Source organism: Adelges cooleyi, unplaced genomic scaffold (assembly GCF_023614345.1).
Source record: "Adelges cooleyi isolate 19-005CV unplaced genomic scaffold, UGA_ACOO_1.1 ACOO_flye_CR_arks_rails_tigmint_CR_PRNA_23, whole genome shotgun sequence".
Classification (NCBI taxonomy): Eukaryota; Metazoa; Arthropoda; class Insecta; order Hemiptera; family Adelgidae; genus Adelges; species Adelges cooleyi.
In genome coordinates this window covers 1,694,948-1,720,870 of record NW_026095893.1, presented here as the reverse complement: position 1 = coordinate 1,720,870, position 25,923 = coordinate 1,694,948, and the positions used below count along the sequence as shown (strand labels likewise).

Sequence of the window (25,923 nt, the reverse complement as noted above, 5' to 3'; positions counted from 1 at the left end):
TCCTTATAGTATATTATTTATTTTTTCAGCCTTTTAAGTCGGGATAAAATATTCGGGACCGCAATTCAAAATGTTTGCCATCAGTCAACCGTACGTAAAACGTGCCCGCGTCTTGAGCTTTATTTGACTAAGCCCGAATAAAATTTCCTTGTAAGATTTACATTGAACTCGGTCGGCTTTGAACTTTGTACAAACATTTCGATTAAACCATCGTGCAATAAGACCAGCAGTGAAATATATTTTATGATTTTGAAATCGTACCATTTTTTGTTTATTACTTATATTGTTCTTAATTTCCGACTTAATCGCATGTACAATTAATATAATACAAAAACAGCGGGAATGATGGTAAAAACGAAAACAAAAAAAAATCATTTGAACACTATCTTTTACAAAGTTTATCGACGAATATTCACATAAGTCGACGATATTATCAAAACTTCCGGACATCAAGTCAAAAACATTTTGAGTAGGGTAAATAATAGATATCTTTGTATTGGAAACAGAACACAGTTGTATTGTCGCAGGCTATGTATAATATTCGTGATATCTGATGTTGAATTTTTCTTTCACTTTATAGTAGGTACTAGACTGAATTCAGAAAACTTTCAACGTTTGTTTAGGATCCACCAAAAAAAAGTTTATGACAATATTATTTATTCGAGAGAATGGCAGAGATATTTCTTAAATATAAGTGTATTTTATTATATAAATTATTACATAATGCCCTCCATGTCGGGGAGTTGAAAAAATCGTCTGGTATAGCTGTTAAAAGTTGTGAATTATGTTTTAAAATTTTTCTCGTTGTAATAAAAAAACGATAGTCCAATGGAATAATTTTACTTTATGCAAATAAATAGTCACAAATATATAATTAATTTGGAACGACGGTAGTAAAATGGTTATAATCATATAGTTTTTTATTTTAAAAAAATTATCGCGTTTTTAATTATTAATATTAAGCAACTGGGGAAGTAAATAATGTGGAGTACTAACATATTATTTTGTTTACCGACTGAACTATGGCAAATATGATAGCTAAGATCTATGACAAATACAAATAAAATCCAGCACGGTGGTCTTAAGTATGCATAATTTTTTCGACATTAAATGTGTGTTTATATTATTTAGGTTTTCTCGATAAAAGAAATGGTGAGGATAAGCGTTTAATTTTTTTTTTTTTAAGTTAGTATCAGCAAGCATTTTGTAAACTTGTGACATTTGTAATATTTTTTAAAAAAGAATAAAAAAAAAAAAAAAAAAAAAAAAAAAAAAACCAATAGCCTCTCCTCTCTGTTTTAAAGCTAAAACTACAAAAACACTACAATTAAACTGAAAATTTGGCTTGCGTTAACGTGATCGACAATATTATAATTATTGAGAATGATTTCATCAAATTTCCGCTAACGGTAACTAATGTGTCTATTGAATTGTTCAACTCATTTCGATCACAATATTATAATAGGTACGTTATAAGAGTCAGTTCCCAGTACAAGCGTCGTTTAGATTTTTTCAGTTATTTTGTTGTAATCAACAAGATATAAATAAATTTGGACAGTTAAAAGCTGTTCTTCAGCTATTTTAGACAAAAATTAAATAAAATTTTCGTTGTGCGTGTGTCTTACCACGTCTATGATTTGCATTAGCATGAGACCGAGGCTTAGCTGCAGTGGTTCCGATTCGTTGGCTACTGGTCTTTCGAGCGTGTTATATGGATCCAACAAATCATTGAGCAATCGCTTTTCGTGAGGTCCGCATAGTGTTTCTGCAACGAAAAAAAAAAAAAATGAAACTTTTTATTTAATTATTATTAAATTTTTTTACAAATACATTATTGTTCGAGTGCTGCTATCGGCACAATGATTATTATTATTGTTATCACCATCATCACCGGCCACGCGCATTCAGCGCTTATTGTGCTAAATTGCGTTTACACGGCTCTTTTGTGGTGGCGCTATAAAACAATAATATATTTCGGGATAGTGTCGCGCTAATGGGGAATATTCTGGAATGACCATTTGGATTTTCTGACTGGCGTATAATGGAGAGCAGGGCACGAATGCCGACCATTAATTATTATCAGACCATCGCGTCGTGACATGACAATACTATTCGGTCGTAGCTAATTCATCCGGTATCTGAAATTGCTGCTTCTACTGTAATAAATTCATGCACTCGATGCTTTCGTGACGTTTTACCACCGTTTAACTTTTGGTATCACACAAATGATCCCATCGCGTGCGCATATCGGTTAAAAACAAAATCATAACAATACCAACGCAATTGAAATGCGTTTGAATTATTATAAACCGTTTTTCATGGAAAAACGATCATGGCATAATAATCTACATTTGATTGCGACAAACGGTCAAATCGGGCTATTGTTTGTAATGATATTGCAAAACGCTCTTTTAACCACCCATTGTGGAAAATGGTATAAACAATTTTGTACGGCCATCGTGGAAAATTTCAAAATATTATACAGTTGTCCGGTTATTGCGCTAAGTTCTTCAAATATAATACTAATAATGGCATCAACGCAGTTGTAATACTCGGTACGGCCTTATGAGGGGTGGGATTTCAAAGAGTTTGAATGTCATTGTTTTCTTCTGGACTTTTGAATTTTTATAAATTGGATAAAAAATACTAGAACGCAAAACTATACCTACGTAGCATACTGGACGACAACGAGTTAGGTATGAAGAATAAAAAAAGAATAGCTAATTATCGGCAATGTTCATTCTTCTTCTTCATAAGCTCTTACGGTCCTTGAAGGACTTTCGCTGCCTCTATTAAATTCCACCATCTGTCTCTGTCCATTCTGTCCGCTATTGTTACTCCCGTTTTGCACTTGTTTCGATTATCTTTTCCATTTTCTTTTTTCTACCAGAGCTTCTTTTAAAATTCCGTTTGACCTCCAGACATGACCTTCCCACTCGATCCGTTTAACGCATTCATATTTTAGTTGAATTAAAAAAAAACCCGAATTATAAAAACTCTAAAATTTAAAGTCGGTTTTGACACCTAAATTTCTTAAAAACAAGTTAAACATTGAAATTGAATATTGCAGTCATCGGTTGCTCTAATAATTGGTACCTTCTGTTGAGAATGTTATAAGTAAGCAAGAGAAAATGTCTAAAAAGAATAAGGAATAAAGAAGAAACCCGACGACTAAAACATACCATTTCGATACTAAACGTTTCCTAGTAACTTATCTATTTATATATTATATTGTAAGATATTTTGGTTATAAACAAAATTATTATTTACTCTTTAGGTTATTCCGTTCCTACCAATCATCAAGATTAATAATCGAAAGACCTATAAATATATAAACTTCGCTTTAATAAGTTTAAGACTATTTTTATTAACTCAATAAAGTAACTTAGATAGTATTAAGAGATAAATAACTAAACCATTGACCGATTGCCATTGATTTTATAATTGCAAACATGTTTATAAAAAAATAATAATTATACAATTTCGATTTAATTATCTAATTGTGATTTTAAGTTTATAACTAAGGAAAATCCAATTTTAATAATGCATGGTGATCCGATTTTATGTAAGACACTCATTTAATCTCAACACATTTCATTGTAAAATTTAAGCCATAACATTCTTTAAAATTTTGTTCTACATATTTATGGAATAACAAAAACATATGCTCCCGTTTAAAAGAAAAACGAAGTTCATACTTTTTTACGTATCAGGGATGAAGATAAACATGTTCTGAGTATTGAAAAATATTTTTAAATATGTACCTAATAGAATGCGACAAAATTAGTTTTCAAAATAGTCATGTTTTCCAAGGCAATGAGTGTCTTACATCAAATGGATCACTCTGTATAAGATTGTGTTAAAAATATATATTTTTTATTAGTTTTTATGTTAAATTTATTTTTATATAATTTGTATATTCTTGAATGTATATAAAATTGATCGTAGTATTTTCCTGTGTGGTTTATCTTTTAGATATATTTTGATTATACAATATAGTTTGTTCTTCGGTGAAAACAATAAAAAGGAGGCAAAGAGAAACTCTTGGAAAATAAAACCCCGGTTTTTACGACATGCTCCGAGTAGTTGTACTTTGTCGAAAATTACAGGGAAAACATTTTAAAAGCGCCACCGGTGTTACTTACGTCCATTTATTTTTTCTTTTATTTTTAATCCATAAATCGAACAGCTGCAGACAACGGTATAAATCTATCGAAAAACTTTGGTCCAAACTTTTTTTTTTGTCTCGACGTCGTTCGTTAGTGCGTACTTTGGGTTCTTTTTTAAACGTGAACTTCGATGAGAATAAAATGGAGCATAAAAAAAAATTCTTGTTATTTTTCTTTCACACTGAAAATATTAAAACTTTTTACACCGTATGTTAACATCTGTGCAAGCGTAGTAGGAAAATCATTATACAGGATGGTCCATTTGACTTGTTTTAGTAGAGTGTTCTATCGATAGTTAATACTTAAACGTCAATGCATAGTATGGTTTATCACCTTTTCAGACCACTAAAAATGTAGACCGGTCGTTAAGCAGTTTTGAATAATTACTATTTCGATAACTCTACAACCAATTGTTCAAAATTGGTTTTCGGATAGGCAAAATATTAAGTACATTTTTCTCAATTAAGTATAAAGGTATATAATATAATTTTCAAAATAACAATTGCAGAAACAATGGAACATTAAAATAATGGAAATTAGTGAATCACCCTGCACTCACGAGGTCCGGATAAAAGTCAATACGGCTTGTTGGTTTGGATTTCAAAGGGAAAATAATAATAAAACCCTGACCCGTCGGGTTTCCAATATCCTGACTATCAGAACGGTGCCACGAAGGACCATCAGAGAACCTGTACACGTATGTGTGTGTACTTAGGTCGGCCGCCGGGCGAGTCCACCGTAGACAATTTATAAACGTGACCGTTTTTTGTAATGAAACACATCACTGTAATAAAAATGTATTCCAGTTATAAAATATATGTGGAGCAACCACAGAAGGACTACAAACAGCGCGACGTTTATTGAAGTTTTTTAAATCGTAACGCAAAATGGGCTCCTGGAAATAGTTATGAGTTTTTATAGTATTTCACATCAATTGATTGGTGTCCCACATTTGGATTGACTGCTATAGGCGAATGGAAAAACATTATTGATACAAAATTAATTATTTGTAGCCAAGTACCATAAAGGTATTTGTTTAAACTATTGTATGGTGTATTATATATGAAAAAAAAACCAAACATAGGGTTTACCAGTACAGTCCAAATCAAACACAGTCTAAACCGGCACTGCAGCTCATTCCAAATAAAGTTTAAGCCAATATCGCTAGATATTTCCATGACGTTTATTCATTATTATTATCTTTTGATTTGTTTGCCGGTCAATCGGTCAAATCAACTATCAACTCTGTCATTTTATATTATATCTAATTATGTCTAATTGATCGATCGACAAGATGAAATGACACGCTTTTAGATACTTAATTGTATGAGTACCCCATTCGGGTTAACTGATAGCCAAAGTGTCGTTATTTCTGGCAGTATTTGCAAATTGTATTAATTGTGTATAAACGAGTCCGGACCGAATAACCCAACCAAATTAGATTCATTAAAATAATATTGTAAAACGCTAATTTAATAAAAAAAAAATAAAACATGTGTAACGTTTAAAATCTAGTCGGACCATATTTCTAAAGTATGCAATGGAATCTTCGAAAACAGATCCCGTGAGAATTGTGTTGTTTTTTTATTATTTTAAAAAATACCGTACACTTTGTTAAATGGTATACGATATAGATTTTTCATTACCGGTGTACTGTGTGTACGATCGGATGGGTTCGAAACGTCAGGACGTTCTCCGTTATCTGTATCGTTGTTATTGAGTTATTTTTTATTTTTTTTATCGAAGGCCAGAGGGTAGGATTTAGGAACGGTTGGTAAACATAAAAAGGCAACACGATTCCGTATCCGAGCACCGAATCTCGAGAAAAGAAAACCATACAATTTATTTACAAATATTACAATATTGTTTTGCCTGACTTGCCCTCTACAGCTGTTACAGTCGCGATAGTAATAAATTAAAAAAAATCGAGTGAACACCTTACACGAAAAAATAACTTACGTTTAGCTCAGAAATTATTATTTATTTATACGTTCAAAAAACATTTATTGCAATATTTTTGAGATTACATTTTTGTACTACTACAATATCTTTCGTTCGTATACTGATAAATTATGTCATGGTTGTACAAAAATCACAATTGTCGTACTTGGCCATGGCATGCCAAAGAATTGAAGATTGTCCTGAATGACTTATTCAAATAAACGCTTCGATCCGATTCTGTGTACAGTAAGAATGTAGCTTAGTCTAAACCAAGCGCAGTATAAACCAGCACTGTAAGAAAGTACCAAAGTGAGGTCCTGTGTCCATGAAGTTACAACGTGTTTATGTTAAAATTTTAAAAAATCTGCAAATAACACGGTTTCTCGACAATTTAAAAACATTTGTTATCCCAATGGCCTCACTCAATACAATATCGACATAGATATAATATATCAGTCCTGCTTTCTGACTAATTTCCAAGTAAAAGAAAAAAAACAATGGGGAAGGGATAGGTGTAATTTAAATTCGAGTCTATTGCCGCATATTGGCACACCACATTTATATTGCTTCTCCCCATCGCACCACGTCGAAGCCAAAATGGATATAATAATATTGTTTAGCACTAGGTTTTTGTGAAAATCAATAACACAGTGTTGTGTGTTATTCCGTCGGGAACTTTCGGTCTAATTCCGGTTTATTGAATTCGTCTGCAAGCAAGAGGAAAACGTGAAACTACAAGGACGGGCAAAAGTTTTAATTTAAAAGTTCGAACGTCACGTAATGCTTTGACGCCACGCGGGTTAATCCGCCTTGGTGATGTATGATTTGCGATGACGACAAAGATCAAGTTGTCAGTGCTCGTGTGTGTGTGTGTGTGTGTGTGTATCATCGACGTATCCCAAATACGTGACACTAATAGGATTTGTACACGAGTTGACGCTATGGTATTGTCATGTTTTTTTGACTACGACACATTCACTGGATGTTTCGAAAAAAGTTTTTTTTTTTTTTACTTACCCCCCCCCCCTCCTCCTTCAATTGGTAGTAGCGATTCTCGATAAAAAATACCTAAAATTTCGAATCTCTAGCCTGACTCTCACTTGAAAGTTAATCAATTTTTTTTGCATTTTGAAAAAAAAAAATCTCTATGTTAAACTACGACACAATCACTCTCTCTTGATGTTTTACCATAAAAATTGTTTTTGTCAACAGATAACTCGATAATTCCCAAAGTTACAAATTATCAAGTGTCATATTTTAGCTTTAAGAACGTTTAAAATTTGGTAAAAGTTTTATTGCCTTTCAAGTTTCAATGAAAAATTGAAATTCTCCATGTTAATGAAATGCAAAAAATAAAATTCAAGCAGATGAACTTAGAGTTAAGATGAGGATCTGAAATTTTGGAGGTATCTTATTTGAACAAAAAAAAAACCTTTTAACCTAAATTTAATGCTAGTTGTATAAAATAAACGGTCGAGTTTGGCAATTTCACCTAAGCATAAAGAGTTTATTTCTATACACGAATAAATATCAAAACAAAATTCCTTTATGTTAACATAGCATTAACTTGACTTTTTTATATAAATATAAAAAAAAAATACATTTTATCTTATTTTACTTTGCTTTTTGGGTAATTCCTTAAATAAATATACATATGTTTATAAATATATAAGTAAATGTGCACATGGCTTACTTTTTGTATTCATGAATAATTTAAGAGCATTAGCAAATCGCGAAAACGGTAAAAGAAAATATTCTAAGAATTGACATCTTAAGAGCGTTTCAAAAAAACAAGTGCACCTCAAAATACATTTAAATATAATATAAATACATATTTCTACAGGTCCTATTTCTTTTTTTTTTTTTATTAAGACGTATTGATCGGAGTGCATCGAAGCATTACCGGAGTATAGTAAGAAATATGTTATTTTCGTTTATTTACAGAAATGATTTATATGTTCAACGAATTGAAAACAGCCGTTTTAAAAAAACGACTAAATTATTAAATAACAATTTAAGTCTTGAGTGTCTGTCGACTTGATGTGTTTCTTTATTAACGTCACCCCACACAACAAGACGACGTTAACTTAAGCAGCTGGTATGGTCGTCGGTTTATTGGAAAAATGTCGGTGAAGGGTTTTGAGTATGCAAAATAGGTACACGCGGGTGTATGTAAAATATGTTGCTATTTTTTCGGATGAACGCGTCAAGAAAGTTTTTAGAAAATGTTAAACTATGATAAGAATATGATTATGTTTACTCTATTGTTTTTGTTTGCTCGGCTGAAGCCTTGGCGATTGAAAAAGTTCTGGAATACGCTCTAGTTAAAGGACTAAAAGACAATAATGTTCTAAACGGTTCGTTGAGCGCGTTAAACAACGTTTCCAATAAGTACAACCCCTCCGACACGGTGAAATGTATTGACGAGCTTATCGATGGCGAAATATAAATGAATCGCTCAGAGCCAAGCTGATTAACTCCATAAAATGAAATTGTTCAGCACAGGCAGTTCAAGTTGTTTGAAACAATGTATGTAAGTACATTTGCCAATGTACTTAGCGCACTCTAATGGTGAAAATTTCAACTAACTGGAGTTATTTATCTTGGCCACTGAAAATTATGCACTATTGTAATCCAACCATGCTATTATTCGCAATTTGAAAATAGTGGAATTGCTCGGTTTGGCATCTGAGCGCCTCAAATTATAGTTATTTCAAAAATATTATTGTCTAACCGTTATTAAAATATATTATGTAAACGTTATGCCAATGACCATTAATGCAGAGGCTAAACGTAGATAGAATCCACTCCACGAAAAAAAAATGTAATCACGGATATGTTATCTCTTATCACTTATCTCTTATCACGTATCTCTTATCACTTAATTTTATCTTATCACTGATTTCTTATCCGAATATCTTATCTCTAACTGAAAGTGAATGTGTAACGCAAAAATGGTGACATGAAATTGCTTGCAAACCGAAAAATAGATAATGAAATGGCAACAAAATGTTTGCACAATTAACAATAACCATCATTGTACACGATGAGAATGAGGCGAATAAGCACAACGTCATTTTCTATCAAAAACCTAATCGTAAATGATTGGTTTCAGAACATACCGATATAATTTAACGGCTGTAAACACGGTTTCTGCGACCGACGTCGTAAAATCATTGTAGACCAACCTTTGCCGGAAACCTCAAACGGCGGGGGGATGTTAACCGTTGTAAATTTTACAACGTATTATTGCGTTTGACGTTTTTAAAATGATCATAATAATTTTCGTTCTCTCGACAATGGAAATAAAATAATTTTATCGCGCGGCGACCACGCTGGTGGTTCTTATTGGCTTTTGGACATTTAATAATAATTCAAAAGAAAAACGCCGGCGTTTCGTATTTGTATTGTTCTGGATACTATTTGTATTTATTTTTTGTTGGTCTTCTTTATTTTTTTTTATCAGAGCAACCACCGCGGTGGTCGTGTTAAATGTGTATTGTGCGCGCTAAGCGAAACGATAAAAATGTGTCTTGAATATATATTGCGATATTGGAAACGCAAAAAGAAAAAAAAAAGTACACCACATTTGTGTAAGTATAATTTATTTTGACGCCGTCATTTTTTTATTGAATACGTCATGGCGCACGGCCAAAAGCGCGGCGATGATGAATATAGAGTTTGTATCGGCACAGACCGTGGTAATTTATCACATTCAATGCAAAATAAGGGACGACGTAAAGTGAGGGATGAAAACGATCACTTGTTTCGCGGTCATGTTTTATATAAGCAAACCATAATTTTTTGTATTTCGAGACGAGCCGTAGATGGGGCTCGATGATTCTACCTCTTTTTCAATTCCTATTTCTAAAACCGCTATCTTGTTACAAAAGTAAGCTCCGCGAAATTCTCTACAGACTCCAATATTGAGGCCGGGGCGTTTCCCGAGTAGTCATATGTTCTTCAACGTTATTTAACATATCCTATACAGGTGACACCAACCCGCCACTCCCTAGACCTCAGTGGCTGAATTGGCAGATCCTATTATTGCAATCAATCACCCGCAAAACCATTTAAACTTTGGTGTCTCCTTGGTATACAAAATAAATAACATTTTAACGATAATAATTTGCTATAAACGATGACTTGTCGATGAACAGTTTTTTTAATATTTACTTTTGAAGTTATTAAAGTTCAACAATTTAGGACGGGAGTGGAAAATGGTGTAGTGTTGTATTTATCTCGTCCAAAATTAAATATGTTTGTAACTCTAATAGTAATCATCCAAAACTGGTTATCGACCAGTCAAAACAGGTCGGCAAATTATTCTTAGTTTGAAAAAGTATACTTAATGTAAACGTTATCATAAAATAGACTTAAGTCGCTCCAAATTACAAAACTGAAACTACAAAATAGCAATTATTTTAACAATTGCAAATGAATGTCTTGCATTAAACCGATAGCCATCTTGTTGTATCAAACGTTGGGGTCGTTTCGTTTGGCCAAGCGTTTTTAATAGTAACCAGAAAGTTCAATATTGGTGGCGGCTGGGGATACGAGGAAAATAATTTAATAACAAGAAAACGTATTTCCGAAAATTAAAGGATTCCTCCGATACGATACTTTGATCCAATATTATACCCCGGACGTATCTCCGGGTAGTAACGCTGTTTCCGTTTTTCCATTAACCAGCAGACCGTCCAATTACAATATTTCCCAGTATATAATACATTTACATGCAACGAAATCTTCCGATATATCGGAACGAGATATTCCGGTTGTTTGTATAATAATGTTATTATTTTTTTTCCCTTTTTCAACTCGATGGAGAACGGCGACCAAATATCACACGGTCCATGTAATTTGGTGCACAAAAAAAAAAATCACTTGACTAAATTCAACCGCAGATCGTAGAACGAAGTAAAATTAATAGTATTTTCAAAATAAGAAAATTGTTATACATAAAAAATATATAAAACACAAACGGTCGACGGTAATCGTTACGGAGAAACATTTATTAGTGAGGAACAGGGTCGAGAATATCTAGATAAAACCTATGTGAACCTAACCTAACTCACAGAGGTAAAAGGTTAAACAGTATATTTTATAACAATATAAATAAACTGCTACTGATGTGGGAAAGTCATGTCAACCAACAGTTCCCCTCATCGATTCAGTGTACAACAATAAGAAATGTCTTATTTTAAAAATAAGACATTGAATTTCTGGGCAAAAAATATTTTTAAATTGTTATACAAATATTTGTATTTTCTTGTTGTACAAGCTAAAACTAACGGAGGATTTTTCACACTTTGGAATAAAATGCTGGTTAGTGTGCCTGATCGTTAGTACAGTAAGTACTGACGAATAATCATAAAAACGACAACAGTCGTTACGGAAACGTCGTAAAAACTGAAGGAAAAAACTGTCGCGTCCATTTGGTTCACTCTAAAAGCGCACATTACGGCAAACAAGCAGTTTGCGCTTGTCAGGTCAGACATAAAAATGTCTGTAATTCTTTTTTTTTAAGTTTCACCAAAGTTGTATTATGTACTTGGGTCTTGAAACGATTTGCGATAGTTTTTAACGGGTTTAGTCCACCGGGTCTTTTGATCTTTTCTGACTATTTCAAAAGAATGTATTGTAGATATTTTATTTACATTTTTGTAGCGATTATGAAAAAAAGCAATGGCAGAAGAACAGGAGGAGAGAAGATTGAATAGAGAAGAAACGTTTGTCTGAGGAAGCTAAGAGTGTACGAGAGGAACAAAGATGAAAAATAAGTTTATCGATTGACCATGGTAAGAGAAAAACGGTCCTGGGATTTTCAAAATGTATGATGCAAGAAAAAGTGAGGACCAAAAGGGTGTTGACAAATGACGAGGATCTGAAAATGAGACGGTGTGAGTATTTTGAGAAATTGCTGAATGAGCAGTATTGATAAGAGACGTTAGAGAATGTTTTAGTGAAACGAAGATTTGATTAGAGAGGAACGAGTGAAAAAAATCAAAAAGTGGTCGGTCTAGATTGAGTACCGGTGAAAGTGTGAAAAATTTTCGGTGGATGATGAAAGCTTATGCTGGTTTTTTACCTAAAAAGTGCTAGTAGAGGGAGAAATGTCATACGAGTTGAGTGGAGAGTTTTGTAGTACCTACCTACGTTTAAAGGTGAGATGTACAAGAAAATACAGGAGAATTAAAATGATGATTCGAAGTATGAAGATTTGGTAAAAAATTAGAGAATTAGACAACAATATCTGAAAAAAAATCTCTGTTCTCTGAAATTCGCCCGTTCCCAATTTCTGCTGTTCGTCGAAAACGCACTCGCTTAGGCGGTTCCAAAAGATAATTCTTAATAACAAGAAGGAGACAAACAAAAGGTAATAATAATCTCTCGACGGCCCTCGTGCGTGCCGTTATCGGTCGGCGGTAAGAGTAAATAAAAAAAAATAAAGTTCACGTCCAATCGATCCGGAACAACGCATTACCGTAACGATGGGTCCGCGCCATCAATCTTTTCTCCGGTTCTTCTCACCTTCTCACAAAACCCCTGCCTGTCTTTTGCCACTCTCCCCCCCCCCCAAAAAAAAAAAAAAAATAAAAAAATCATGCCCATCCCGCGGGTAGCTGCTTATGTACCAATATTCGATATTCAACGAGGTGTATGAGATTCAGTCAGAAGAGGTTATATCGAATATTGAAAGAGCCTGGCTCTCTCCGTCTCCGTTACACACACCTTATTCCCCTTCTGATGCCATTGTTTGCGGTGATGGTGTGTGTGTGTGTGTGTGTAATGATAACGACAACAAAGACGACCAAGAGGTTATTGATGAAACCGTGTATGATGGTCCAATAACGAACGCCGTGACCGGAAACGCGGTGGTTTTCAACAGCAGCGGCGTGCAAACTTTTCTTTTCATACTACACGTTATCGTCGCCATCGCATTATTATTATTGTTATTACCACCATCGCCAATATTAACGACGGTAAAGCGTGGGCCGCGCTAAAAGTTTGAACAAATTACGCCCGGCAACAATAGTAATAGCACCGGAACAACAACGGCGGGTCGCCTGTTCCCCGATGACCTTTAACGCGTTTCGGATGTATCAAACTTTTGGGTATCTATACAAGAAAGTGCTATTATGTAGTGTGCACTACTACTGTGGATATAATAATACACAATCATGGTATTGGACATTGTAGGAATAACGTGACACTTTTGACCGGGTCTAATAAAAATAAAAACAGCGACAGCCCAAAGGTTCGCGCAACTAGTGTGTTTTTTTACGCACTGACCGGCAAATGATCATTACTAAACAAGTGCGAAAAAATAATAATTTTAAAAAAAATCCAGTGCTCTGGTGACAGAACATATTGGGGAGGAGGACGTCGTAGAAATTTGTACAGCTAAAAATGATAAAATAATTTTCAAACAAACGCTTCGGTGACAATCTGTAATGGTGGAAATATCGATAAAAGCATTGTGCCTAACGACAACAATGTGCTTAAATATTAATTTTTTTTTTTACTACGGTGGAATAGGTTTACGAATAGGGTTGATCATCTATCTACGATAATTTGCCGCTATTGTTACCCATTTTATCTAGAAATTCATTACGGTCAAAGTATAATTTTTGCTTTTTATTATGGATTGTTAAGATAGTTGGTTAGTTGTGCCTGCTATCAAGTTTTCAGACCTTAAGTGTTAAATAAAGAACAAGCTTCTAGGGGAAAGGTTTTATGATAATTTTTTAGTTTGTTAACGTTAATCGATTGTAGTTCTAGAAAAATGTTCTTTACAAATTTGGAACTAATTCGGTTGTTGTTTAAACGATAACCGAATAGGAGCACTTAGAAGGAACATTTAAATCATACTTGGATAGGTACATTCAATACCTTTAGTTATCATTGGTATATTTTTAAACATCCATAAATATGATCTCCAAGAGCTTTCTGAAGACCTAGTAGAAATAGTTTTCATAACGCAATAAGATATTATAATGACTATCGCTGAAAATCCTACACATTTTCTCGACTGTTTTAAAAATATAGTTCACCGTGGAAACTATTAAAAAAAGGTCTTATTATTATTTAAAAAAAAGTATTTTAACACAGGTGAGGTGCCTTTTTTTAATAAACAAAATATAATCTTCATTACAATAAAAAAAAATAGTATAAATAAATTGTTGCCGGACCGGAAACATTAATCGGTGGCAGGTAACGAAGAAAAACTTTTTCAATTATTTTTTTGAAATAAATTTCATTCATCGAAAAAAAAATAATCACTTTATAGTGTACTCGACTTAATTTGGCGTACCGTCGGATCGATACCGTTCCGTTTTCGTTCATCCGTCGACACCGTACAGAAACCTAAGCGATTATTGTACAACATAAATCATTCTCATAGTCATAAGACGTTTCTTCGACTGACATTTTCACGTGTTTCCCTCGTTAGATAAATAGGCAGTCGTCGGCGAACAACAGCGCTCGTTTGACGCGTTTCATTATTATTGTAATTTCTTTTTCACCGAAAGTTATTACTTGATACACTTGTTCTCCGAGCTTAAATTGATTGTATTTTTCACTGTTGCACAATCCAACGTAATCGCTATCGAATAAGAAAACGGCTATCTGTCACTCGCGGCTCCTGTCTTATTTTTTTTTTTTTCAAAATGTGTAACACTTATCGTTTATTCCTAATTTATCGTCATTTCTAAGGCGCTCCAAAAATAGCCTTTATCGTGAAAATGACAAACACGTTTTACGGATTTTGAAATGAAACTTCTTGTTGTGTGTGGGAAGACACGTGTCGTCTCAAAGCAGCTGATAGGCTCGTGGAGTATCGATTTCCACTTATCGCCATCGCATCGTCATTCCTTCACATGTTCCTATTGGCAATTAGAATAATCCTATTTCATCTATCTTTGAAGTCTACACTTTGATGCGATGAGTATTCATTCTTTTGTATACAAATCCAAGCCCGTGTAAGAATAGGACCACGGAATGTTCCTTCTGACGTAAGAGGCTCACAAAAGAAACCTGATGCAGGGTAGCAGCTGCATCAGTATCAAGCTAAGGCGGAAAACCTAACCGCTAGGAGAGGAATTTCAAGAAGAAATACACTGCAAAATACGAGCTTTGCATTTTATGGAAATTCATAACGCACAACTCAAAGCGAAGGACTCAGACCAATGTACGAGAGAACGAGTCGTTTTTCATTCGTTCTGTACCGCATTAACAACTCAGACGGCCACTTTTAAGTCGGTCGGCAGTTAATATGGCATCGAGAAAACTCTGTAGGGGTTTACGGCCTATGCAAATTTCCGTGACGGCTTTTTCTTGCGGGGAAACCATTTTTTTCCCACTCGGCTCTACGTCGGTTCACGCCGCTATGAGCGCGGAACCGCGAGTTTCTCGTTAAATAACTTTGGCTTTTCATAATGCATAAAACGCATTACCAGTCTTAATTAAAAATCCACCCACATCGTTCCTTTCCCATTAAATTCGCCACGTTATAAGGTGTACCTTTCCCCGTGTCCCGAGTCTTTGCCTCGCGCCACCGACCTTGTTCGGGCCAGCCTCCTCCACCGCATCGCCCGGCAAACGGCGAGGGATAAAATCAATAATAAATACCGGACGGATAAAACACTCCTAATGGCCGAGCCGCTATTCGATATTACCCGTATTGTGTGTTTACAAGTGTATGTCAAAAGTACGTGTGGAATAACAGAAGATTTTTGAGGTTTGAGTTGGTGTGCACTAGGTTTTTCTTTGAGCCCTTACTAGTTTTCTGCTGAACAACTTCTGCGCTCTCTCCTATTACTTACAGTAGCACTGAGCTTCCAAGAGCAGCTCACAACGTGTAAAGGAGCCCAACATTACAAACCACTCAACTAGTACGTTGCCTTAAAAGGGATCGACCAGAAGACAAGTGAATCGATTAGAAAAAAAACAATTTTAAATCTATAACAATAATTATGTACATTGTATAATTAATGTGAAAACTTAAATTATATTTTATCTGAAGGTTAAGATGACTTTTTTTTATCAAAGAACAGACCTTCTTTTGCAGAAGACACGACATATCGATACCGAAAAACGGCGTGAAATGCACCCAACCGCTTGGTATATAGGAATGGCCTACTACGGATTTTCCACGTGGGAAAAAAAATACCTAAAAGGTTCAATTATTGTTTGAGTCGGACGAACACGACAAGACTTCTCTCACAAATTAAACTTTGCCTCGGGTATACTTGAACGCGCGCTATTCTTGTTCTAAATCAAAATATCCGCACGCTTTTTTTTATGCGTCTATTCATAACTGATGCGCTCATCCGGAGCCCTCGTATACACTGCTCTGAATTATTAATTTGTCCTTTGTCCGGTAGGCTATTTTAAAAAGTGAAAAGGCCCTACTCTTGTTTACCAAAGCCGGGTCCTGTACAAAAGCGTACGGCGAACGCGTTAAATATTAACTTGCTTCGTACCGTACTCACTGCAATGTACTAACGCTAATCATTGTCTGTTCCGTAGACACACTAAGTAAACACTGAACTATGAACGAATTTGCTTTTCGGTGTTCAGGCACGGCACACAATACCTAAAACACAACTAATTATTTTTGATACCCTACACTGCAGCACGTCCGCGTGCTAAGCTAAGACGTTGCCTACTTCAAGATTCAAGGGGATACAGCTGCTCTAGTCGCTACTTCTAGAAGGACTCAGCCTGAGGGGTGTGCTCCACGTCCAAATGTCAGTCCGGCTTCTGTAAGTAGCTCTGCCTTGGGGCAATTGTAGTTTGCCCGGCAGCTATCTACCGTAATAGGGTTAATGTTCTGACGCCAGTACTAACACCAGCTGGCGAGAATCCAGAATAGTACTTAAGCTCTTTCGGCAGATGCGGCCTTAGCTCAGAACACTCGAGCTCTAGAGAGTCTTAGAATAGCTGTTTATCTTAACGCGAGACGGTGGAAAAGGTAAACAAATCGATGAAAAACAAAAAAGATTTAATATAAAGATACAATTATTTAACACCATAAAAGATGAGAATTGTAGTTTCAATCAAATACAAATTACTACCCGACTAGAAAAGCAATCGGCGGCCTTAAATATTAAATGCATGATAGTTTTAGATGTGTTAGCATTTTCCTATCGCATTACACAAACTGTTTGGCCCATATTGAGCGCTTATTATGACTCCAGTCCGTTTTGTTATAAAATAATATTTCTTTTACATTCATACAATAGTAAAGTTTTTGTTTTTAATTATAGTTGTTTCGTTTTTATTTTTTTGTTTTGTAGTTTGTCAAAGTTATATTTGCTGATATTTAGTTTTACGGATAGATTAAAAGAAATAAAGTATTTCATCTTGTCTTTTTTTTTTTTATAAGTCATTAAATTTTATTAGTTGTCTTATTTTTGTCTCTGTCTTCTTTTTAATTAATTTGAAGTTGTTTGCTTCTTTTTTTTCTTGTAATACTACTGTAAATTATTTAAGACCTACGTAGTTTTGATTATTCTTATATCTGTATTAGCTTTTTTCGATGAATGGTTTTTAAAAAGCTTATGCAACATAATAACGTTTTACGCTAATGAAAACGATATTAATAAAAAATATATCTTCATACAATATCGGTTGTACTGCTTAAAGACATTCGTTGTTGGGGAAGTGTAATTAATTATCACACAACAATCTACATGATTGATACCGAAGTCGTGCTATACGTGTACCACCACGCTTAATCATTCACACACATCTAGTCACAGTTTTATAATAATTTATGTGTTACAGTGGCATCATATGGTTTATCGTTTATTGCAATCGTCTAAGTGGAGGAATGATAATTATTTGGTTGTAGTTGGGTAGTTTTTGGAATTGTAGACAATTTTGGAAAAGTGGTTTGTATACCAAGTTTTCAAACCGCTTTATTTTATAACCCGTCCGAAAAGAAACCTTTTAAGTATTTAAAAACTTTGTTTGATTCGATCAAAATCAGAATGGAATTTTAATGTAAAGAAATGAGTTTCTTGTACCGGAATATATTTTTTTTTAATTTCAATACCGGACGGGTTCGGTTATGGTTTCGATTAAATAGGCCGGAGTGACACCAGTTTCTGAACTAGTATGGGTTGGACCTTTGAGCTATTGTAAAATTAATAATTTAAATGTAATCAAAATGACTTTACAGCGCACTTTTGTGTGATACAATTTGGTCCGTGATTTAAGCAATTGTCCTAATTCATATCACTTAAACTTAAATATCATAATATTGTCCGCTTATTGGCATTGAATCAAAGCGTTGTATAGTACAATTATTATTATTAGCAACACAATATTATTCTGATGACAATAATAACAACAATCATAGCGACAGATAAAATAAAACATTTAAAAAATTTAAAATAATAAAAAAAAAACAAATCAGTCATTGTTTTATTCAAGAGTTTTTATCGTGGATTGCGTTTGAAAATAAATTAAATATCAATAACGCACTTGTCGAACCATTGAAATCTATTATACCGCGAGTCCTCGACGTACGTTGAGTACACAGTAAATGGGTCGAAAAAAAAACCGCGCACAAGATCAAGCCCACTTGGAAAATCATAAGCCAAGTACGAGCTACGATATATTCAACGGGAATAATAACATATTATATCGTCAACTAAAGTGGATTTCTGATCGCAGCTCTACTAGTACGCTATTACTTGTCACGATGGCTAGCAATACCACAGTAGATAAGCCAATATTTGCAACAGACAATCAGTTTAAGCTACACAATGTAATGGCAAGACAACATGATATAAAATCATCTAAAATGAATCAATCCAGTCTAGACGAAAACCCGGATAATTTGTTCCTGCAAAATGTAAAATTCGGGTTTAAACAAGAGGTCGGCGGGCAACGTTATGAATATAGCAGTTTATTGGACCGGGTCGCTGTGAGCATACACAATTTCGCTCTCCGCAGCACTCTCCCCGTACCTTTGGACCGTGGTCGTGTAACACATCCGCTTACGTACGGACTTTTTATAATGCGAATGTGTATTCCCAAGCGTTTCCACTTAATCGAAAACGTTATGATATTTTATTTAAAGCTCGGGGCGTTCCGGTTGGGCAAACTCCATACACGGCTGCGCTATACGATTCCCGGTAGCCGTAGGTGTGTGTACATTAATCTCACGAGTGCCGTTTGGCTGTTTGCCGGATAAAGGTTTCCGCAGTGTAACGTACACCGTGTAAAATTACAGTCGTTACTCCAAATTCACCTAGTACAGCCAATTAATGAACAATCAGCTGAAGTACTGCGAAACGTACCCTGAGTCACTGAATATATATATATTTTTGTGGAATAACAAAATATTTTAGGGGTTAGAGTAGGTGTGCATGTAAAGGATGTAACGGATGAAGTTAATGTGTAGGGAATACAGGGCGAGTTACCACGATGTTTGCAAACGATAAAGTTTTGATAATCTGAAAAAAGTTAACAATAAGCTCGAGGAGTGGAGAACAGCACTCGAAGGGAAGGGGCTAAGGTTTAGAAAATCTTCTACTATTTGAGATTTTCCACACAAAATAAAACGGTGGTCTTGATGAGAATATGAAACGTAGGATTAATTGCGATTGGATCAAGTGGAGAGCAGTTTCAACTGTTTAAATAAGAAGATAATTCTAATGAGACCTAAATTTAAGTTTTACAAGTGCGGTGTGTTAGGCGGTAGACAAACCTCCTAATAAATCGCCAATTCAAGATCAGCTGAAACTTCTCCATTCTTCTCTAGAAACAACCTCTGCGACGATGATTGGAGTGAGACAAAGATGGTTTGAGCATGTAATGTGGAAAGAGGAATATGAGCACTGCTGGTGTATGATGTGGGAGATCATGCCGAGGTGAGATTTAGGAGACAAGAGTAGCCGAACCAAAAAGTTGGGATGAAAGCGAAGAAGAAGTAGAAGTAGAAGGACAATATTAATGTTATCTTGCGTTTTTCTCCCGTTCGAAACGTCCAAGTGGAATTTATCCGCGGGTAATGGAAACGATCGGATTGTAGATTTTGTATCGTTCGGGTTATCAAAGCAATTGTTGGCCGTGACGCGATGGGTTTCGATTTCAATCCCGGTTGTAAATCGCTTGGTCGGTATATCCGGTGCGGAATGGATATACCCGTCACTTCGAATCGATTCCGGCAGACGTGTGCGAGAGCACCTCCGGCAATTCAATTAGGCTCAGCGTTGGGCACCTAACCAGCTGCTTCAACAACGACCGCCTGTGGCAAGTACATCATAATATTGTTGTATGGGTTAACTAGATTAGCGCCTAACTTTTACAATTTTCTTAAAATTTCATAGTTAAATTCGTATAGTAGATGTAAGTGGGAGCAAAGCATAGGGGGGTCGGGGAGGTTTATCGGAACCAGCGCAGTAAGAAAAGTACTACAAAAGTCAGGTCCAGCAGCCACAGAGTCGTTTATAATAATTCCTATAGCCCCGTGACTTTGCTGGCTTTTTTTTTGCCATGACGAATAAATAAATCATAATTAAATAAAAAACGTTGAAAATATCCGAGCAACGAAAACGGTATTATGCGCAAAGTTAAAGAGACGGAACGAAAATGTGTTTTAAACAAAAGTTTTCTCACCGCCATAAATCAAACGGAGTTTTTTCCGAGCCACACAAGGTAAGGCGCAGCTAAGGAGCAACAGCAACATCAGCAGCAGCAGCAGCAGCAGCAAAAAAAATGTAAAGAAAGAAAGAACCGCAAAGAGAAGATGAACACTGTAATTTTTATCGAACCAAGACACGACCGCCGTATGCAATATGTTCTGAAGTCACATACGCCACATAAATCAAAGAGCAAGCGGTACATGGACATTTACGAAAACCGAATCTCCCTCCAATGTATATCATTTTGAACTCGTATTCAACATTTAACCTATCCAAGCGGTTAACTCGGAATGCGCGAAACACATTGTCCACAGTCGAATTCCATCGCAAACCAGAAACATAACTTATAAACGAGCTCATGTTTTATTCCAGTCCAACGGAAAACTACCAAATTGATTACAGAAGTCATATTTCAAGAAAATCATTTTTTTGATTTCACCCACCTGAGATGCTCAGCTGTGTATTTTTCCTCCGCTTTCAACTGCTTTTCCTTACTATTTAAACCATTTTAAAATGTATGACCATCGATGACTATGATAGGGAAATATCGGAATGAATTTCGGTCGTTTTGCATAATATTTTCTGTGTTGCCTTTTCGCGCAGTCCCGTCAAAGTCTTAAACGGCGTTTGATTAATCCCAATTGCCGTGACAGCCATTGTGGCGGTAATAATATATTATGCAAATTACACGGCGTCTCGTCGTCATCGTTTTCTGTACGTTTTAGCGGGGTTTACCATAGTAATTTCGATTCGGCTATCAAAACGTCCTTGGAGCCCTCAGACAATGAACACACTTAGGCGAAGGTTCTGCCACGTCGAGGATTTACGATCATCGGTGTAACGTCTTAATAATGAAAAATGAATTGCGCGCGACCGCTTGATATTGTTATTTGGATTTATTTTTTCGCTTTACTTTTTCACCCCCTCTGATTATTGTTATTATGAACGTCCCACGCGGTTCATTTGGTCGTTGTCGGTTGACACGGTAATTGACAAAAGTGTCACGCCGGAATAAGGAATCATTTTATGTATGTTTATACTTACCCCCCCCCCCTCTCCTCCCAGATAATAGATGATAGACTATTCAAATAGGAAATCCTTAACATTTCAGATCCCAAGCTCAACTCCAAGTCTTTCCTCGTAAAACTGTTTCTGCGTTTGAGTATGGGAAATTTGAAAACTAATCAAAATGATTGCAACTAAAAAAATATATTCTCGGTGTTGAGACACGGTATTTAATGATCACTCTCTTGATATTTTGTGATAAACATGTTTCTATAAAGTTGCAGCCCATCAAAACTAATACAACTGATAAAAAAAAATTGTATCGCAAAATATCAATGAAGGATTTTTAGGTGTCATATTTTAGTTTTATTTTAGTATTTACATTTCAAATTTTAAAAATGTTGTGTAGTTTTCAAGATTTCTTCAATGAAAAGGTAAAATTTCCCATGTTAATAAAATGCAAAAAAAAAATCATACTTAAGTTAAGTTACGGATCAGAAATTTTAGGGATTTCTTCATTGAATGAGCTACTACCGATAAAAAGGGCAAGCCATAGAAAAAAACCAGTATAATATATTATATGGGCGTTGGATAATAATTTTAAAAATTCGGATTTATTCTTGGGCGGCTTTACTTAGCAAATTCAACTACTTAAAATGTCGGTGTACTTTCGAGATAATCGATTGAGATGTATAAAAAGAGCAAACTTTCGAAATAAACTTTTATCAACACATTCTGTAATGTATGCATTTGATGATAAGGGTCAAGCTTTAACTGTCAAGGGATGTGTTGTATCAGAAAAAAAAATATGATCTTTATAATAGTCTAAAAACGTAAATCAGCCTTCTAACTTAATAATATCAATAAATAATATATAATAATACATCATTTTGACATACAATACAAAATATTGTAAGTTTATGGAAATGTTTTTTTTTTTTTTGGTATCAAAACTATTGTTGCCCGCGCACTGAGCTTGTGTATGTGTTTTTGTGGAAGTTTCTAGTTTATTTTTTATGGATTCTGGTAAACTAAATGGTTTGGTTTTATTTACCCATCAGTCACGATGACCCTACTCGAAAAGTTACCCTGACAAGCTTACATTTTAATTTGAACACATGTGTTTTTGCTTTAATCTACATTTGACATTTTTTTTTATAATAGTTTATTCTTGGACATATTATATTGTAAAATAACAACGGATTTCCAGATATCAGATATGAAAAAAAAAATATGACGTTCCAATTAACTATGAATTATGTTAATCACGCCCCTATTTGTTAGCTATAAGATATTGTGATTGTTAAACCTAGTGAATTTGCATAACTGACTGTGAAGATTTTACAAGTCTAAATACATTTTAAAACTCTGTATTTTTTTGCTTATTAATAATCATTTTGTTTGTACCATTTTATACAACTAACCAAGTTTATGATTTAGTCGACGTGGTTGGCCACACCTATTTTAAGAAAAGTGCTCAAAACTGATTTAGACTTTTCAGACCGTTTGACAAAAGCGGTTTTTTTTAGGAACAGACTTATAGAACACTATTGTATAACTTTTTAAAGGCCCACAATTTCGCACTAACTTTCTTTATCGATAATCGTTCATGCCAAGTGTATGTACATTCTTGATATTTAATTTTGTATTTATCACACAAATCGAACTTAAAACTACATATCTGAGTGGATTTCTACAACAAGGTGATTAATTAAACGCTAGACACTCATTTTCCCGAAAAATAATTGCAATTTTATAGTTTTTTCTTTTTCAAAACATTTTTGTTTATATTTTTTTTTAAACGTTATAAAACTACTAAGTATTTACCTTTTTTATTATTTTCCAGAGCTCCATTAACCTTTGGATTTTGACCGATAACGTTTAAATATAATTAACTATGCAGCTTAAGAATAATTTACTGACATTTTAAGTAATGAAATTATCCAAAGCTGTTTACCGACGAGTCAACGTTTTCCGCAAAATGTTCTTAATTTAAATAGTCAATTAAGTGTGTTTACGTTACAGCTTTAGTTTTAAAAGTTGAGAGAGCTCTGAAAAAATTTGAATATCGTCTAATATTACAAATTAGCTTATTCAAACACCGTGACGGACGGCGACAGTGTTATCGACGGGGGTCAGTATTATCATTTGACGGGAAATCGCTGTGCTACTGTTGCTGTACTAACCAAACGGTTATAGATGTTATAGCAAAGTCATAGCAAACGAACGGGTCGATGAAAACTAACAACGTGTTGTCCGATTGATAATAATCGAGAACATATGTTGCCGTTTGAAAGAGACGAGGTTTGAGACTTCTTTGACAGAGTATCGGAAAATATAGTAGAGTATGCAGTAATCCACAGTCTTGACCCAATACCGCCGTCGTCACCGAGGGGCGTGTGTGCTCTGTGGCAACTAGTTGAATCGCCTTGGCTACTTGGCCGAATGACGTGACGTTACGTGACGTGACGTGACGTGACGTGACGTTATGTGACGGCTGTCCAAACGGGCGGGACAAAAAAAAAAAATAAAATAACCAACCGACGATTACTGACCTGTAATGATCAGGCAAACGGTGATCAGGGGCGGGAGTATTCCCATGTCCCATTCAGCGACGGCGGCGGCGGCGGCGCGCGCGACACGTCGTCGACTCGTCCCGCGGCGGCCGTATCAACAGGAGGTGTCGACGGGCGTCCGCTGCTGGTCCCGCTGCTCTGGCCGCTGTGGCTCCGGCAACTCGTGCGGCCGGCGGTGCTGGCGCGGCCGTTGGCGGCGGTCGCTGTGGCTGCGGCTAACGGTGCGTCGTGTGCGCGGCGGGCAGTGGTCGTGGGCACGACGACGGACCCGTATTTCCATTATGCCCGCTTGGCCGTGGCCGCGGCGGCTGCGGTACTAGGCGCGCGCGTCCGGACGACGGTCGGTCGGGGGCGAAGGGCAAAAAAAAAAAAATGTATTAGACGGTAAGAAAAAAATTCGAGTGAAAAAAAGAAACGTCCGCTTTCGACAAATCGCGTATAATAATTGTGTGATTTTTGTCGGCGGAGGCCGGCCGATGTCGCGTGTGTGGTTCGTTCGGCGGCGGCCAGCTATCTGTCTGCTGCGGTATACGCGGGACGCGCCTTACACGCGCGCTACGCCGCTGGTGTACCGGCCCTGTCCCCTCATGCCGTGCCTCACACCCCGTGGGTGCGCGCGCGTTTTCGACCCGGGCGGCACGCGCGTGTGTGTGTGTGTGTGTGTGCAGCCTCCGCCGGCGCCGCTCGCCCGCGCGGCACGGGGAAGAGGACGGAGCGCGCTGGGCGGACGACCGAATCGGCTCCCGCGGTACTCGGTCGACGGCGGCCGCGGCGCTGCCGTTGATTTTGGCCACCGCCGCCGTCCGGGTCGGTTGGCGCGGCGGCCACCGCGGTACCCGTAGGCCGAACCGCGACCCCGTAACGCGCGGTACATGCGCCTAGGCGTCTCAAGAACGTTGGGTCGTAGTAGTATCGGGTTGGGTGAACGCGACATGGGTGAAGAAATTTGAAGTTTGCCAAGTTACGTCCTACACGTCTTGTAATGTGCAAGGCGATAATTGATGGGTAACAATGTCCAAAAGCGTTGTACTTCCAAAAATCACAATTTTTTCGAAAATCGAGTTTTCTGTTCCGACCGCAATATAAATAAATGTTTACAAATTATGAACTTTATGGATGTAAAATAGCGAAAGGATTGAATTTTTTACACTTTGATTTGAAAACCCGATTACAAACAGCACAATTTAATATCGATGAGCAGATTAAATTCAAACGAATATGTAATAAAGTAATATTTTTTTTTTTTTATGTAAAAATTTACAATTTAAACGAAAATATTGGCTTTAATATATAACACACCGTGTACGTTGATATCATACAATTCGAACACGGTTTTTCCCAACAAATAACCAGCAAGTGTATTTTATAAAACCTCTTTGAAAAATGTACAGATTTCAGTCAACTAATTTGATAATTTGCTTTAAAATTAAAGGTTACCAAACAAAAGGAGACAATAGGGAAACAGCACGTTTTGTAGTAGGAGATACCATTGTTATATATTGATGTTAAAGGAAATAGCACATTTTGAACCAACAACAAAAATAACACGTTTTGGAAAAATAATTGGTA

General features: G+C 35.9%; 1 protein-coding gene across 4 annotated transcripts in view; it reads right to left on the bottom strand.

Annotated features, from left to right (window-relative positions):
• LOC126836078 (neuronal acetylcholine receptor subunit alpha-7-like) overlaps positions 1-24,476 on the bottom strand; it is a 47,427-nt gene extending 22,951 nt beyond the window's left edge. For all 4 annotated transcript variants that reach the window (XM_050569088.1, XM_050569084.1, XM_050569086.1 and 1 more), the window contains exons 1-2: positions 24,334-24,476; positions 1,626-1,765 (exon numbers count right to left, since the gene is read on the bottom strand). In XM_050569088.1, coding sequence (XP_050425045.1) covers positions 1,626-1,765; positions 24,334-24,379 — 186 coding nt within the window. In that variant the 5' untranslated portion in view covers positions 24,380-24,476. The remainder of the gene's footprint in view (positions 1-1,625; positions 1,766-24,333) is intronic.
• Positions 24,477-25,923: the final 1,447 nt, after the last annotated feature.